Source organism: Triticum urartu, chromosome 2A, assembly GCF_056163025.1.
Source record: "Triticum urartu cultivar PI428250 chromosome 2A, HENAU_Tu73, whole genome shotgun sequence".
Classification (NCBI taxonomy): Eukaryota; Viridiplantae; Streptophyta; class Magnoliopsida; order Poales; family Poaceae; genus Triticum; species Triticum urartu.
This window is the reverse complement of record NC_141874.1, coordinates 759,471,769-759,484,879: the sequence shown is the minus strand read 5'-3', so window position 1 is coordinate 759,484,879 and position 13,111 is coordinate 759,471,769. Positions and strand designations below refer to the sequence as shown.

General features: G+C 50.7%; 1 protein-coding gene across 1 annotated transcript; it reads right to left on the bottom strand.

The window, feature by feature from the left end:
* Nucleotides 1-655: 655 nt before the first annotated feature.
* Nucleotides 656-3,181, bottom strand: LOC125527911 (L-type lectin-domain containing receptor kinase IX.1-like). Its single transcript, XM_048692412.2, has 2 exons — nucleotides 1,684-3,181; nucleotides 656-1,585 (listed from the first exon to the last, which is right to left on the bottom strand). Exons 1-2 carry the CDS (start codon nucleotides 3,129-3,131, stop codon nucleotides 796-798), a joined length of 2,238 nt encoding a protein of 745 aa, XP_048548369.2. The 5' UTR covers nucleotides 3,132-3,181; the 3' UTR covers nucleotides 656-795.
* Nucleotides 3,182-13,111: the final 9,930 nt, after the last annotated feature.

Below are 13,111 nucleotides of genomic sequence, written 5' to 3'. Positions count from 1 at the left end.
ATCAGTAATCAGATCAACTCCAATGTGAAATTTGTACATATCAAGGTCATCTAGTATGTATGTACAAAGTTATCGAAGATCTTGATATTGCAGTGATGCCTCTAACTTGAGCTTCATCTCCAGCCTTTTGAAGTGCAAAGTTGAGGCTCAGTTTATGTGCAAAAAAGACATCAAGGCAGGAGTTGAGATCTTCAGAAGGGGGGCAGTGTTGGGAATGCTGGTATGACCTTCTTTCTTGGCTACATCTTTGTTCCCATTGTTTTCACTTTAGCAAGCCAGTAAATTAAACCACCATGGAGAGAACTGGGTTTAGGTAATGTTGGTCCGTGCCACTAGAATTTTATATCTACTAAATGGCTCTTGATTGTAGTATGTTGCTTCGATTTCGTGATCATAACACATGAACTCTGCCTCTGTTTTCACAAACACAGCCAGTCCTAAATCTAGGAAAAGGAGGAGGGTTGTGATCATAGTTTTAAATAGCCGGCTATAGCCCCGTTATAGATGTTTGAGCATGTTGCCGCTAAATGATTTCATGTACAATTTATCGCTATAGCCTCGCTATAGCCCAGCTATAGCTGTTTTTAAGGGTCGCCGCTATATGCCATAGCCCGCTATTTAAAACATTGGTTGTGATAGGCTTTGTGAGCCAACATAAAAACCAACCATTCTTATGAATATGAAACACTCGAACATACTGATAACCATTCCAGCTGCCAGTCCCATCCTGGCATCATTAGTCATTAACATCAACACTCCGCGAACATATCAAACGCACGCCATAAATTACTACTGCTACTGATGTTTGAGTAGTGAAGAAGAGGTCTTCGAACTGTTCGTCTCAGTGCTAGCGTCGGAGGTTGTGGTACAAGAAGTGTGCAGCGGCATGCTGGACGACGTCGACGACGACATCCCAACGGTGTGGGAGGATGATGATGACATCCCAACGACATTGGCCCAGGAGAGCGGCGGCGCCGGCTCATACATGGGCACTGGCATCTTGGAAGGAAGCACGGGCAGCTGGTAGGCTTGGTCGACCTTGGGCTGGAGCGTGGCCATGGCTGTCCGGATGGACGGCCGCACGCTTGGGTTTGGGTGCGCGCACCACAACCCGACGACCATCACCGTCTCCACCTCTGCCGCGTCGTAGTCACCATTCAGCTGCTCGTCGGCGGCCTCAAGGATGGATCCCCGGCCATATAGTCCCCAGACCCACTCGACCAGCCGGAAGACGCCGCCATTCTTCTGCTTGTCCTGGTCGGCCGGGGTTATGCTCATTGGCCTCCTGCCGCATGCCACCTCCAGTAGAACCACACCGAAGCTGTACACGTCGGACTCGGCGCTGGCCTTGCCGGTGTTCACGCAATCGGGGTCCAAGTAGCCTGGAGTTCCCGAGATTGCGGTCATGGTCTGCATTCCAGCGGCGTGGTCAACAAGCCTGGCTAGCCCGAAGTCGCCTAGCTTGGCGCCAAAGGACTCGTCAAGCATGACGTTGCTGGGCTTGATGTCCCGGTGAAGCACGCATTGCTCCCACTCCTCGTGAAGGTAGAGCAGGGCAGACCCAAGCTCCAGCAATATCTTCATCCTGCGGTTGTACTTGCAACCATCAACATACATACAATACATATGTGTAGTTATATGATTGCACCGCGGCAGCGCATACAACTTATAATGAAGACGTACCTCATTTCCCATGTGAGGAAGGTGCCCTGCTTGCCATGGAGATGGATGTCGAGGCTACGGTTGGGCATGAGCTCGTAGACCAGCAGGAGCTCCTGATCATGGCCATGACACCAGCCGATGAGCTGCACGAGGTTCCGGTGACGCAGCCTGCTTATCACCTTGACCTCGGATTTGTACTCCTTCTTTCCTTGTATGGAAGACTGCAACCTTTTTATGGCCACGGCAAGCCCAGCTGGCTCTCTCAAATAGCCTTGGTATACGGCGCCAAAGCCGCCTTGCCCAAGCTTCTCCTCCGCGGCGAAGTTCCTGGTCGCTTCCACGAGCTCGTGGTATGGGAACCGCCTTGGCCCCGTCCCCATCTCGATCTCGGACATCTGATCGCTTTCGCCTTGTGAGTCTGTGTAGTACTCCTCCGTCTCCATGACTTCCTGACGATGACGACGACGGCGGCGGCGGCGCACTACGAGAGCTGCTGCAGCGGCGAAGAGCAACACAAGGAACATTGTCGCACCGACGACTGCTCCAGCTATAACTATAGAACCTGGCCCTGCCGGGGAGTGTGGTGGTGGTGCTGACCGTGGTTCCAGCGAAGAGTTGAAGTACCAAGACTGTAGCACTATCTCCATCGATGCAGACCGCGTTTGGATGGCGTTGGACGTGGATGCGGAGAAGCCAATGGAGACCTGCTCCGGTAGTGCGCTCTTGAGGTCAACATTGGAGCTAAGGCTGTAACTCTTTTGGTAATTGCTGACGCCATCCACGACCCATAACGTCACGGCTAAGATGCTGGAAACATTATCGTACTCGATCGCAGCGGTCATGAGTCCACTGGACATGCTGGTGAGGGTGAAGCTCGGCAGGGGCAGTGTGCTCACCGATCTGAGGGAGTTGACGTCGATGCCGATGTGGTCGTTGGGGCCGGATACTATTGTATTGCCATTGTTGAAGGTGTCAAACTCCACTGCCACGAACTGGCTATCGCCGGATGCAACGGCGTCCGCGCTTTGGTTAGTGAGGCCGAGGTTGTAGTCAGGAGAGTCGGCCGGCAGGCTAGACGGGTAGCCAGCGAGGAAGAAGGCCAAGCCCATCTTGCCGTTGTTGACGGCGTTGTCGGAGCCGTACATGAGGAACTCGAACCGCGTGGTGAAGCTGGCCACTTGGCCGGTCGCCTTGTCCCAGAGCTGCACCGGCTGGGCGTTGTACGACGCCCGGCAGATGCTACCGTACATGTTTGCGGTCATGTCGATATTTCCGGTGGATGTGTCGCCGTTGAAGGATGCGTCGCCGTTGAAGGATGCGTCGCCTTCGATCTTGATGTCCTTCCGGTCTGCTTTGCCGAACGTGGAGTAGTTGAAGGACAAGGAGACGGCAGGAGTAGGAAGGTAGAGGAAGAAGATGAGGAGGTGGAGGAGGAGAGCACAGGTGGTGGCGTTCGGAAAGCCGACCATCCCGGGCGCTCGTAACGCTGCACAATGCTCTTGCTCGGTGCCTCGATGTGTTGTTGGCCTGCAAACTTTATGCACCTCAGTCTATTCTTGGGTCTACTAGCTAGTCTTTCTTTTTTGGCAAAGCTCTAGCTCAGTCTACAAAGTTGAAACCTTCCAAGTCAACTAGTCAACTGCAACTCATTGTCGGCCGAACCGACAAATCTTATCGGGAAACTCCTGGCCGGCCGGCCCATCACCGGAACTTAGAATCTCCGGCGTAGAGCCTGGCTACATTAACGTCACACATATGTTGACGTTGTAAAAGACCTAGCGATTTTACTATCAAATCGCAGTTTGCAGAGGTAAGAGCTAGAGAAGAAGTTTGTTTAGCTTTAAACTCTGATTCAAAAAAGAGGAGTACGCCAAGCCAGAGGGTACGGCGTTTATAGCTCAACGCCCTGCTTTTTTATTTTTTTAATGGGCCTTTATCCTTTGAGAGAGGGACATTTTAAGTATATAAAAGCATCCTTTACCAAAAAAATACTTCGAGAGACGGTAAACGCCCGAGGGCACGTCAGTGAGTTGGCGCTGCATGATAGGGTGATAGTGTGTGTGTGGTGCGCTGCATGCAGGACAAAAGCTGCTGGCCCTATTGTAATGGCTTGTATTTTTGGTAGTACTTTCTCCGGTCCTTTTTACTCAGCATATTAGACCGTATTTATATAAGAAAATATCAACATCTGCCATGCTAAAGTTACATAATATGAAATTTTAAGTCATGACACGTCTAGTGGTATTGATTTCAGATTATGAATGTTGGGATTTTTTTCTACAAAGTTGATCAAACTTTACAAGACTTGACTTCAGTCAAATCTTATATGCGAACTAAAAAAGACCGGAGGGAGTACGTAATAAGTCCTTTTCCTGGTGACCTCTTCTCCTCCCGGCAACGCAGCTTATGTGACAATACTGATGTCTGGTCCCATTGTCACTAGTAGAAAAAGGGCCTTCAGTCCCGGTTCATAAGGGCCTTTAGTCCCGGTTCTGGAACCGGGACTAAAGGGTCGGTACTAATGCCTCTCCCTTTAGTCCCGGTTCAACAGAACCGGGACTAAAGGGCGCGGCCACGTGGAGCTCCACCTTTAGTCCCGGTTGGTAACACCAACCGGGACTAAAGGAAATTTTATGATTTTTTTTGAATTTTTTTTAAATTTTTTTTGTTATTTTCAAATTTCTGAATTATTTTAACCTCTAGTCTGTAATCACCACCCCTCATCACTTCTCAATTTATCCTCTAATCATCCCTCATCATTCCAAATCATCTAACTTTCCGAACGGTCACTCATCCTCCCACTCCCCCAGCCTGAGCACGCTTAACTTCTGGGTTCTATTCTCCCTCGCTCCAAGTCTGCACTTGTTGTTTTCCTGACAATACTAAGATGTCAATCCTATTAACCTTCAGGAATTTTGCTTGAGCATGAAGTGACACATTTCATAGTTTTATTTTGAAACTATTGTTTTAAAAAACAATAATTATTTAGTAACACTAATTTTTCTTGAATAATTAGTTTGACCATTGTTTGACCACAGTTTGACCAGATTTGACCAAAATTGAAATAACTGAAATAATTATTTAGTAACACTAATATTCTAGAGTAATTAGTTTGACCATTGTTTGACCACTGTTTGCCCACTGTTTGAATTTTTTTCGATTTTTTTCACTCTAGATCTTAAAAGCCCCGTAACTTTTTTTCTATTAGGTTTTTGAGGATTTTGAAAATGTTTAACAAGGTTCCCCTTTTTAAATTTGGATGTAACTTTTCGATTAGATAATTTTTCATATAAAAAACTTTTTCATCCGAGTTAGTATGCAAAAGTTATGCCCATTTTTACAAATTTCAGAGAGATTTTGCAAATAAAGTCAAAATTCACATTTCCAAATTTTTCCAACAACTAGAGCACATATCACATGGGAAACTTATTTTCTTTTATTTTTTTGACATTTCCATCATTTTCTTTTATTTTTTTAAAACTGAAAAGACGATCCACGGGGGGGGGGGGGATAGAGTTTGAAAATTGGACCTTTAGTACCGGTTCGTGGCACGAACCGGGACTAAAGGTCTCAACCCCATTAGTCCCGGTTCGTGCCTCAAACCGGGACTAAAGGTCTCAACCCCATTAGTCCCGGTTCGTGCCTCAAACCGGGACTAAAGGTCTAATCTTCAGTCCCGGTTTGAGGCACGAACCGGGACCAATGGTTGTGGGCCAGGAGCGAGGCATATTGGTCCCGGTTCATTCCACCAACCAGGACCAATGGCCCACGTGGCCCGGGCCCCCCTGGGCTCACGAACCGGGACCAATGCCCCCATTGGTTCCGGTTCTGGACTGAACCGGGACTAATGGGCTGACCCGGCCTGGACCAAAGCCCTGTTTTCTACTAGTGTGTGTAGACGAAGGTTCTCTCCACATGTACTCCCTCCATTTCATATTACTCGTCGTTGATTTAGTACAACTTTGTACTAAATCAGCAACAAGTAATATGGAACGGAAGGAGTAACTTGCATGACAAACAAACGCAGATATTTAATGAATGGATGATATAGTACTATAAAACTAGGACCGTCTAATTTACAGTTCGACATATATAAATCAATTTTTTGCATCTTGACACGTACTGTTAAACAACCTGAGTTATTAGGTGTGTGCGTCTGGATTGTACTCCCTCCGCTCCGAGATACTTGCATGAACTAATACCATGACAAGAATTTGGACGGAGTGGGTAATTGATACGGGTTAGCCATGGGAAAAGCTCTGAAACAACCGGCTGATAATGCTCCGCGCGTCGACCGCCTCCGTAGTCATTGGATCTGGGTTTAATTGGACGGCTCGCAGCAAACCCGTACCCTATATTCTAGCTTTGCAATGTGGCCCATGTTGCAGCCTTTCGAGCGCAACACGATGCAGCTTAGATGTAATCGTGGGCGGTGGATCTTAGTCACCCAGCGCCATCCCCAGCTCAACGGGTTTTTGTTGGGATTGCCTGGCGAGTGCTGAGTAGCAGAGCCAAGATCATCACATCTAGGCCAGCCCTTGACCGTGCTGTTATCATGGCGGGGCGTGAGACAAAACTGAAAACACATTTTGCACTGGAGTCAGACTAATCAAAGGTAGGAGCGGTCCAGCCCTCATCCATGGCAAGCTGTGGTGGGAGGTGCATCACATGATGGCAGGAGCTCAACGACTAAGGGCATCTTCAGCCGTTGGCCCCCAGGGGGCGTCTAAAAGCGCTGCCTGGGGGTGAGCCGGCGTAAAAAATGGTCCTGTGGGCGAGTACATCCCCAGCCGTCGGCCCCAGGGCCGTCTTCAGGCGCGTATTAAAAAAAAAGACCATTCAGCGAAGTTATGATAAAAACTAGTTAAATTTCGGCCAAACATGGCAAATTTCGGTGAAATTCGCGCATTTTCATTACATTAACCTAATCTAAAAAAGAAAAGGGCTGAAGTCGTCGCCGCCGTCGCCGCCATCGTCGTCGTCGGCCTTCTCGTCCTTGACGCGGGCGCCCCTGCTGGACCCCTGCCCGGCGTCACCATGGCGGACTGGCGGCGGCGCGTCGTCGCCGTCGTCGCTGTCGCATAAGACGACGACCCCGTCTTCAACGCGGCCGCGTCGGCGCTCCTCGAAGCGGCGAAGGGCGGAGCGCTGGCGCTCCTTCTCCTTCTCCCGGCGCGCCTTCTCCATCGCAATGGAGTCCTGGCGCGCCCATTCTAGGGCCGCCTCGTCGTCGTTGAACTCCGCCTCCACCGGCGCCAGCCCCGGCTCCGTCTTCACTGGCGCCAGCCCCGGCTCCATCTTCGGCTTGATGAAGCGCGGAGGAGCCGACGAGGAGGGGGCGCGCCGGCCGCCCTCGTTGATGACGATGCCGACGCTGCGAGTGCGCCGACCGATTGGCGTCTCCGCCGCGGGCTCGGCCTTGACGCCGAGAAGCGCCGGAGAACCGGAGGAGTGGGAAGATGAGCGAGAGGAGGAAGATGAGGAGGAGGCGAACCTCCTTGGCGCCCATGCGCGTCGGTGTTGCGACGGGGCGGCCCCCGTCGCAGGATAGGTCAACGGCGGATTGTTGCCGCCGTCGAGGTGCGTCAGCACGCCCTCCAGCGTGCGGCCCGGGACGCCCCACCGCAGGTGGCGCCCCACGCTGTTCTTCACGCCGCCGACCACCGGCGCGTCGTTGGTAGAGGCCAGGCGCTGCTGCTAGCGGCGCTAGAAGTACGCCGCCCAAGCCGCGTGATTGCCGGCGGCGTACTGGGGGAGGGAGCACTCGTCGTCGGTCAGGGAGGCGTGCGCGACCTCGACCTCCTCGGCGAAGTACGTGGGCGTCGCCATGGCGTTGGGTAACGGGGGAACGGGCACTCCCCCTTCGCTGAGCCGCCACCTCGTCGGCCCGGCGCGCATGTTCGGCGGCGCCGGGATGTTCGCCTGGAACAGGAGCCAGGACTCCTGTTCGCGGAGCGAACGCCGGCCGAAGCCGTTCGCCGCCGCCTCGTCTCCGGGGAAGCGCTCTGCCATGGCGACGGGCTCGGCGGTGGTAGAGAGGGAGAGAGAGGGGCTGCCGGTGGCGCTCGGGAGAGGAAGACGGAGACAGAAAGAGAGGGGCTGGGCGGCGGCGAGGGGCGAGTCTGGTGTGGGCACCGGCGAGAACCGCCGGCTTTTATAGCCGCTCCGTGCCGTGTGTACGCGCGCGAGGGTGGGGAGGCGTCGGCGCGCCGTCCCGAGACGCGCCGCCCGTGAGGAATCAATGGCAAGGCTGACCGGCGGCAACCTTGCCATTGATTCCCCGAGGGAACCGAGACAGTTGGGGGGAAGACGAGCCGCCCTGTCCCTGACGCGGCTGGCCCGCGGCTTTTTCGCGCCAAAATAGTTCGCCCCGGCGCCCCCGGGCGCCCCCCAGCGCGCCGGGTTCAGCCTGGGTCCGCCGGCGCTGTTTTCGGCCCAGGCCGGCGAAAATCGGGCTCCTGGGGGCGCGACTGGGCCGTTTTTTCGGCGCCGGCGCAAAAAAAACGCCTGGAAAGGCCTTTCTGGAAGCGCGGCTGAAGATGCCCTAAGTTTTTTACCGGAGCAGGGAGCTACCGGCGAAGAATCCAACACACATGATTGCTTTGAGATTCGCGGCCATTGTTCATGTATAAGTAAGCCAATCTCTTTCACACTTCAGTATGTGAGAATACAAACCTGTTGTGGACCCCTATGCATACCATGCAGCTTTTATCAGGAATCTACATGTGGGTAGTAGTACGGCGATTAAACATTCACAAGTCTCTCTCCCAAGGAAAGACTAGTATTAAATTTGATAGCCAAAATTTTGAAGATTGCTATATTTTAAACAATAAATTTAATTGCTGATATTTTTATATATTTGAATTGCTCGAGGCAAGACCTTTAAAATAAGATCAAAATTGGATACATTTCGACTAATTTTATTTCACAGATTCCAAATAACATATTTCACTCAACTAAAAAAAACTATTTCACCTATCTTGAACAAGAGAACCGATTTCACCCATTTTGAAAATATATATTTCAGTCATTTTAATAAACGATTTCACTTATATTATTTACAAAAGATAGGTTTCACACATTTTTCAAAACACATTACACTCACTCAATTGAAATAATGTATTTCACTCATTTTCAAAAAAGCCGATTTCACATTTCCGTTACATTCAAAATCCAATTTCACTCAGTTCCAAAAAATGTTTTCCCTAAAAATTTAATAAGTTCAATGAAATAACTTTCACATGTCGACAAATGTAAGTTTCACATTTTGTAAACAACAATTTGACATCTTTTCACACACCGCAATAACATATTTTCACACTCAGTTCCACTCATTTTAGAAAACGGATTTCACTCATTTGAAAAAACACATTCACTCAAAATTTAACCATATTTCACTCATTTGAAACAATCAATTTTACTTATTTCAAATGATTTCACTCATTTCAAAAACATATTTCACTAATTTCGATGAGAAGTTACGTTATAATAACACAAAAAATATCCAATTTCACTATGTTCCAAAAAATGATTTCCCTGAAATTCAAATAAGTTTGAAATATGTTTCATAAGTTAAAAAAATACCATTTCATATATTTGAAATATTCAATTTCACGCATTGAAACAATCAAATTCACATGTTTGAAAGAACACGCTTCACATATTTTCACTCATTTCGAATAACAGATTTCGCCTGGTATATGCGTGAAATTAGACATAAAATTTAAATGTGTTTGAAATCTGTCCAATATATATCTTGTTCTAAAGATCTTAGTGTCACGAGTTCAAATGTATAAAATATTTCAAAAACAAAATCACTGTTTAAAAGATATAAACGATTGGAAATGTCAAAGAGAAAATAAAAGCCATGAAATTTACAGGATGGATGCATTTGCAGCACTGAGTGGATGTCTCTTGCATGCATGCATGGGTGTGACCTAATGGTGGATACACACATGAAGAGTTGAAATATACAGAGATGCAATGATGTCGGCTACCAAAAAGCACGAATCTTAAACTACACCAACGATGGATGCTTGACCGGTACCTCCCTCCACCGGTAAAAAGAGGTTTGCGAGGAGCTCAATGCATGGAGCTCTTGATGCATAATCCTCATGAAATTGATGTTATGTGGTGCATGTAGGTGTGGTGTTCCCCTTGAGTGAATTGCAAAAAATCATCACATTTGAAGTTCTCATTCGGAATTGTCATCATATATTTTTGAGCGCTCCCAAAATCCATCTCTTTTCTTGCTAATTTTTCAATAAACACTGTTGATCGATCTGGGCCAAATTAATCTGATTTCTGACATAGCGGGCCCACTGGTCAGGTCCACGTGGCACTATATGGTTAACATAAACGACATTGATTGTTAACTTGAACGAAGTCCCACCTGCCAGGGTCTTATCCACCCCTGGTCTACCTTCTCTCTTCCCCTACCGCACCTCTCCTGCCGGCACGCACCGCCGCCGGCCCGCCGCTGCTTGCCGCAGGCGCATACTCTGCTGCTGCTTCTCACCGGCGACTTGCTCCAGCACGGGCCCGAGGCCACCCACCAGCTGCGCTGCTGTGTGGACTATCGAGACGCGTCTCGGCGCCGACGCCCCATTGAGCAGCGCGACACAAGCTTCTCCGCGGCCGCGCCACGGCTGCCACCCGAGCGGCCGCTCCGCGCTGTCGCCAGTGTCGTGCTCGTCGCCGTCCATGGACGCGACTCCCTCCGCCACCATCGGAATCGAGGGTGACAAGGGATACACGGACGCCGCTGCGTCGAGCCACTGGAATGACCCAAGCGCACGACGACGGCTCCGACGCCACGGAAATTGCCGACTTTCTGAGCGGTGAGGAGGAATAGCTGGTGGCGCTAACGGCGGTCCATCTCATCATTGGGGATCATGGCGGCAAGCTCGCCGCAGCCGTCCTCCTCTCGTGTATAGCCGCCATGAACCGTGCCTTCACCTTCGGACATGGTGGTGCTGAACGAGTATCAGTAAGGCGGTGCATGTGGTGGTCAAACCCGCTGGAGCGCTGGGTACGGTGAGTAGATCCTGATCGTCGCACTCCTGGTGCCATGGCCTCCTGCTCCAGCGGTGCACTGCACCTGCACACAAGGTGCTTGAGGAAATGCCACAAACTGATGGGGGCCATGTCTAATTTGACGGCCAACAAACGGTGTTGGCCATTTCATGCCATGTCAGCGGTTACAGGCAGGCCCCACCTGTCAGAAATCGGATTAATTTGGTCCAGAACTGTCATGTGTGTTTCTACACTGCTACTGTATTAAACAAGAGAACATCAACAGGACGGACGAAAACTCTGCCCATCCGCGCCAGCACCCGCATCTGTTCAGTACAAAAAAAAAAGCACAATTTATTTGGATCCTAAAGACTAACTAATCTCTGTCTCAATTAACGGGATTAGTATCTACACTACTATTAAACAAGAGAACATCATCAGGGCGTACGAAAACTCTGCCCATCCGCGCCCGCACCTGCATCTGTTCAGTACAAAAAAAAGCACAATTTATTTGGATCCTGAAAACTAACTAATCTCTATCTTTAGCCCTTACATAGCTATACTGGCAGACATTTTTGCTCGAGCTAGGATGATCAGTGGAATTTATTTTGCTCACTGTCCGAGGGAAGCCAATCAGGTAGCACACCATCTTGCAAAATATGCCTTTGATTCCAACACTGATGTTTTTTGGGATGGAGATCCCCCAGTTTCCTTATGCCTTTTGTAATTGCGGATGTAACACTGTTGGCTAAGAAATAAAGATCGAGAGGCTTTTCCTTCAAAAAAAAAATCTCTATCTCAATTAGTGGGATTAGTATTCCATAATTTTCTCTCTTCCCTCACAACCGCTTGCTGCTCCTCCTCTACTCCTCCACGAATGCGAGCACGGATCCCCGCCGCCGCCCTCCACTCTTCCTCAGTTGTTCCATGGGCACGACCGCAGATCGTCATCGCCGCCGCCCGCTCCTCTTTTGCTACCCCGCGGACACGAGCGAGGGTCTCAGTCGCCGTCGTCCGCTCCTCCTCTACTGCCACCCGGACGGCGAGCACGTGCCGCCGTTGCCGCCTGCCGCCCTCCTATGCTACCCCATAGATGCGAGCGAGGGTCTTCGTCGCCACTGTCCTCGCCGTGGCCGCCTGCTGCTCTCCTCTGCCGACCCATAGATGCGAGTGCGGGCCGCCGCAGCCACGTTGACGAACCTTGATACTGCCCAGACTTCATGCTGTTTTATGTTTATTTTGAATTCTTAGAGCTAGATCAGCTTGTTTTTAAATTTGCAATGTTTGGGACAACCACAAGATAAGACTAACATGCGCTAATTTTTCAGTAACCGAAATTATTTGTGGTGTACTCTCATTTGGTTCCTTGTACTGTTGCTTCATTGCCTGTTCAAGCAGTAGCAAGTACGGAAGTACCTTAGAATTGATGTTCATAAAAGTGGACCAATTACTGTATTGAAGAAATGCAGCATGTAAGATTTATAATACTTTCATATGAGAATGCTTTGCGCTGCTAGGCGCTGATGGTCTTTGTATGTTTCAGTGGGCCTTTGCGAAGGATCTTCACATTAATGGCTCCTCCTATTCTCACGATTATTCAGGGAGTAAGACTATCTCCAGCCGTTGGCCCCCAGGAGGCGCTAAAAATCGCCGCCGGGGGACGTACCGGCGTTAACCGCGTGCTGGGGGCGTGATACTCCCCAGTCGCCGCACCCATGTTTTTTTTAAAACAAAATCTGGCACAAACAAGGCGCAAATTCAACCAAACTTCGGCGAGTTCATAACATATTTAAAAAATTTTACAAAAAAAGAAAAAAAACACTACTAGACCCGCCGTCGCCCTCGCCGTTCCTCGCCGCCCGCCGCCCGCGAAGCTCTACATGCCAAGGAGCCTGTAGAACTTCGTAAGTGTAGTCGCCGCCGCCGCCGTCGTTGCCTCCTATGCGGCCGCCGTCCCTGCTGCTCCCTTGCCCAGGGTCGCCGACGCGCGGCGGGTTGGACGGTCCGGGGGCGTCCTCGTCGTCATCGCTGACGAGGATCACGACGTCGTTCTCGTCCTCGCGCCCACGCTGGCGGGCGGCTATCTCCTCTAGGGCTCGGCGCTACCGGACCATCTCGTCGCGGAGGTGGTCGTCCCGGGCCCACTTTAGGGCCTCCTCGTCGGAGAAGCCGCGCCGGACTATGGCCTCGTACTCCACAGGGAGGCCAGGCTCCACCTTCGGCCTGACGAGCCGGGCAGAGGTGGGGAAGGGCTCAGCGATGCGGACGCTGGAGCTGCGGGTGCGCTGGCTGATCGGCGCGTCCTGGGGCTCCGGCTTGACGCGGGGGAGGGAGGGAGAGCCGAACGAGCGGCTGGACGAGGAGGGGGAGCGGGGTACTTCAGCCTGGGCATGTTGCAGCCCTCGATGTACTCGAGGACGGCCTCCAGCGTGCG

Coding starts and splice junctions, on each gene's coding strand:
- LOC125527911 (XM_048692412.2), bottom strand. CDS start 3,131: ATGGTCGGCTTTCCGAACGCCACCACCTGTGCTCTCCTCCTCCACCTC. Junction 1,586..1,683: donor TTCCTCACATGGGAAATGAG/GTACGTCTTCAT, acceptor GTACAACCGCAG/GATGAAGATATTGCTGGAGC.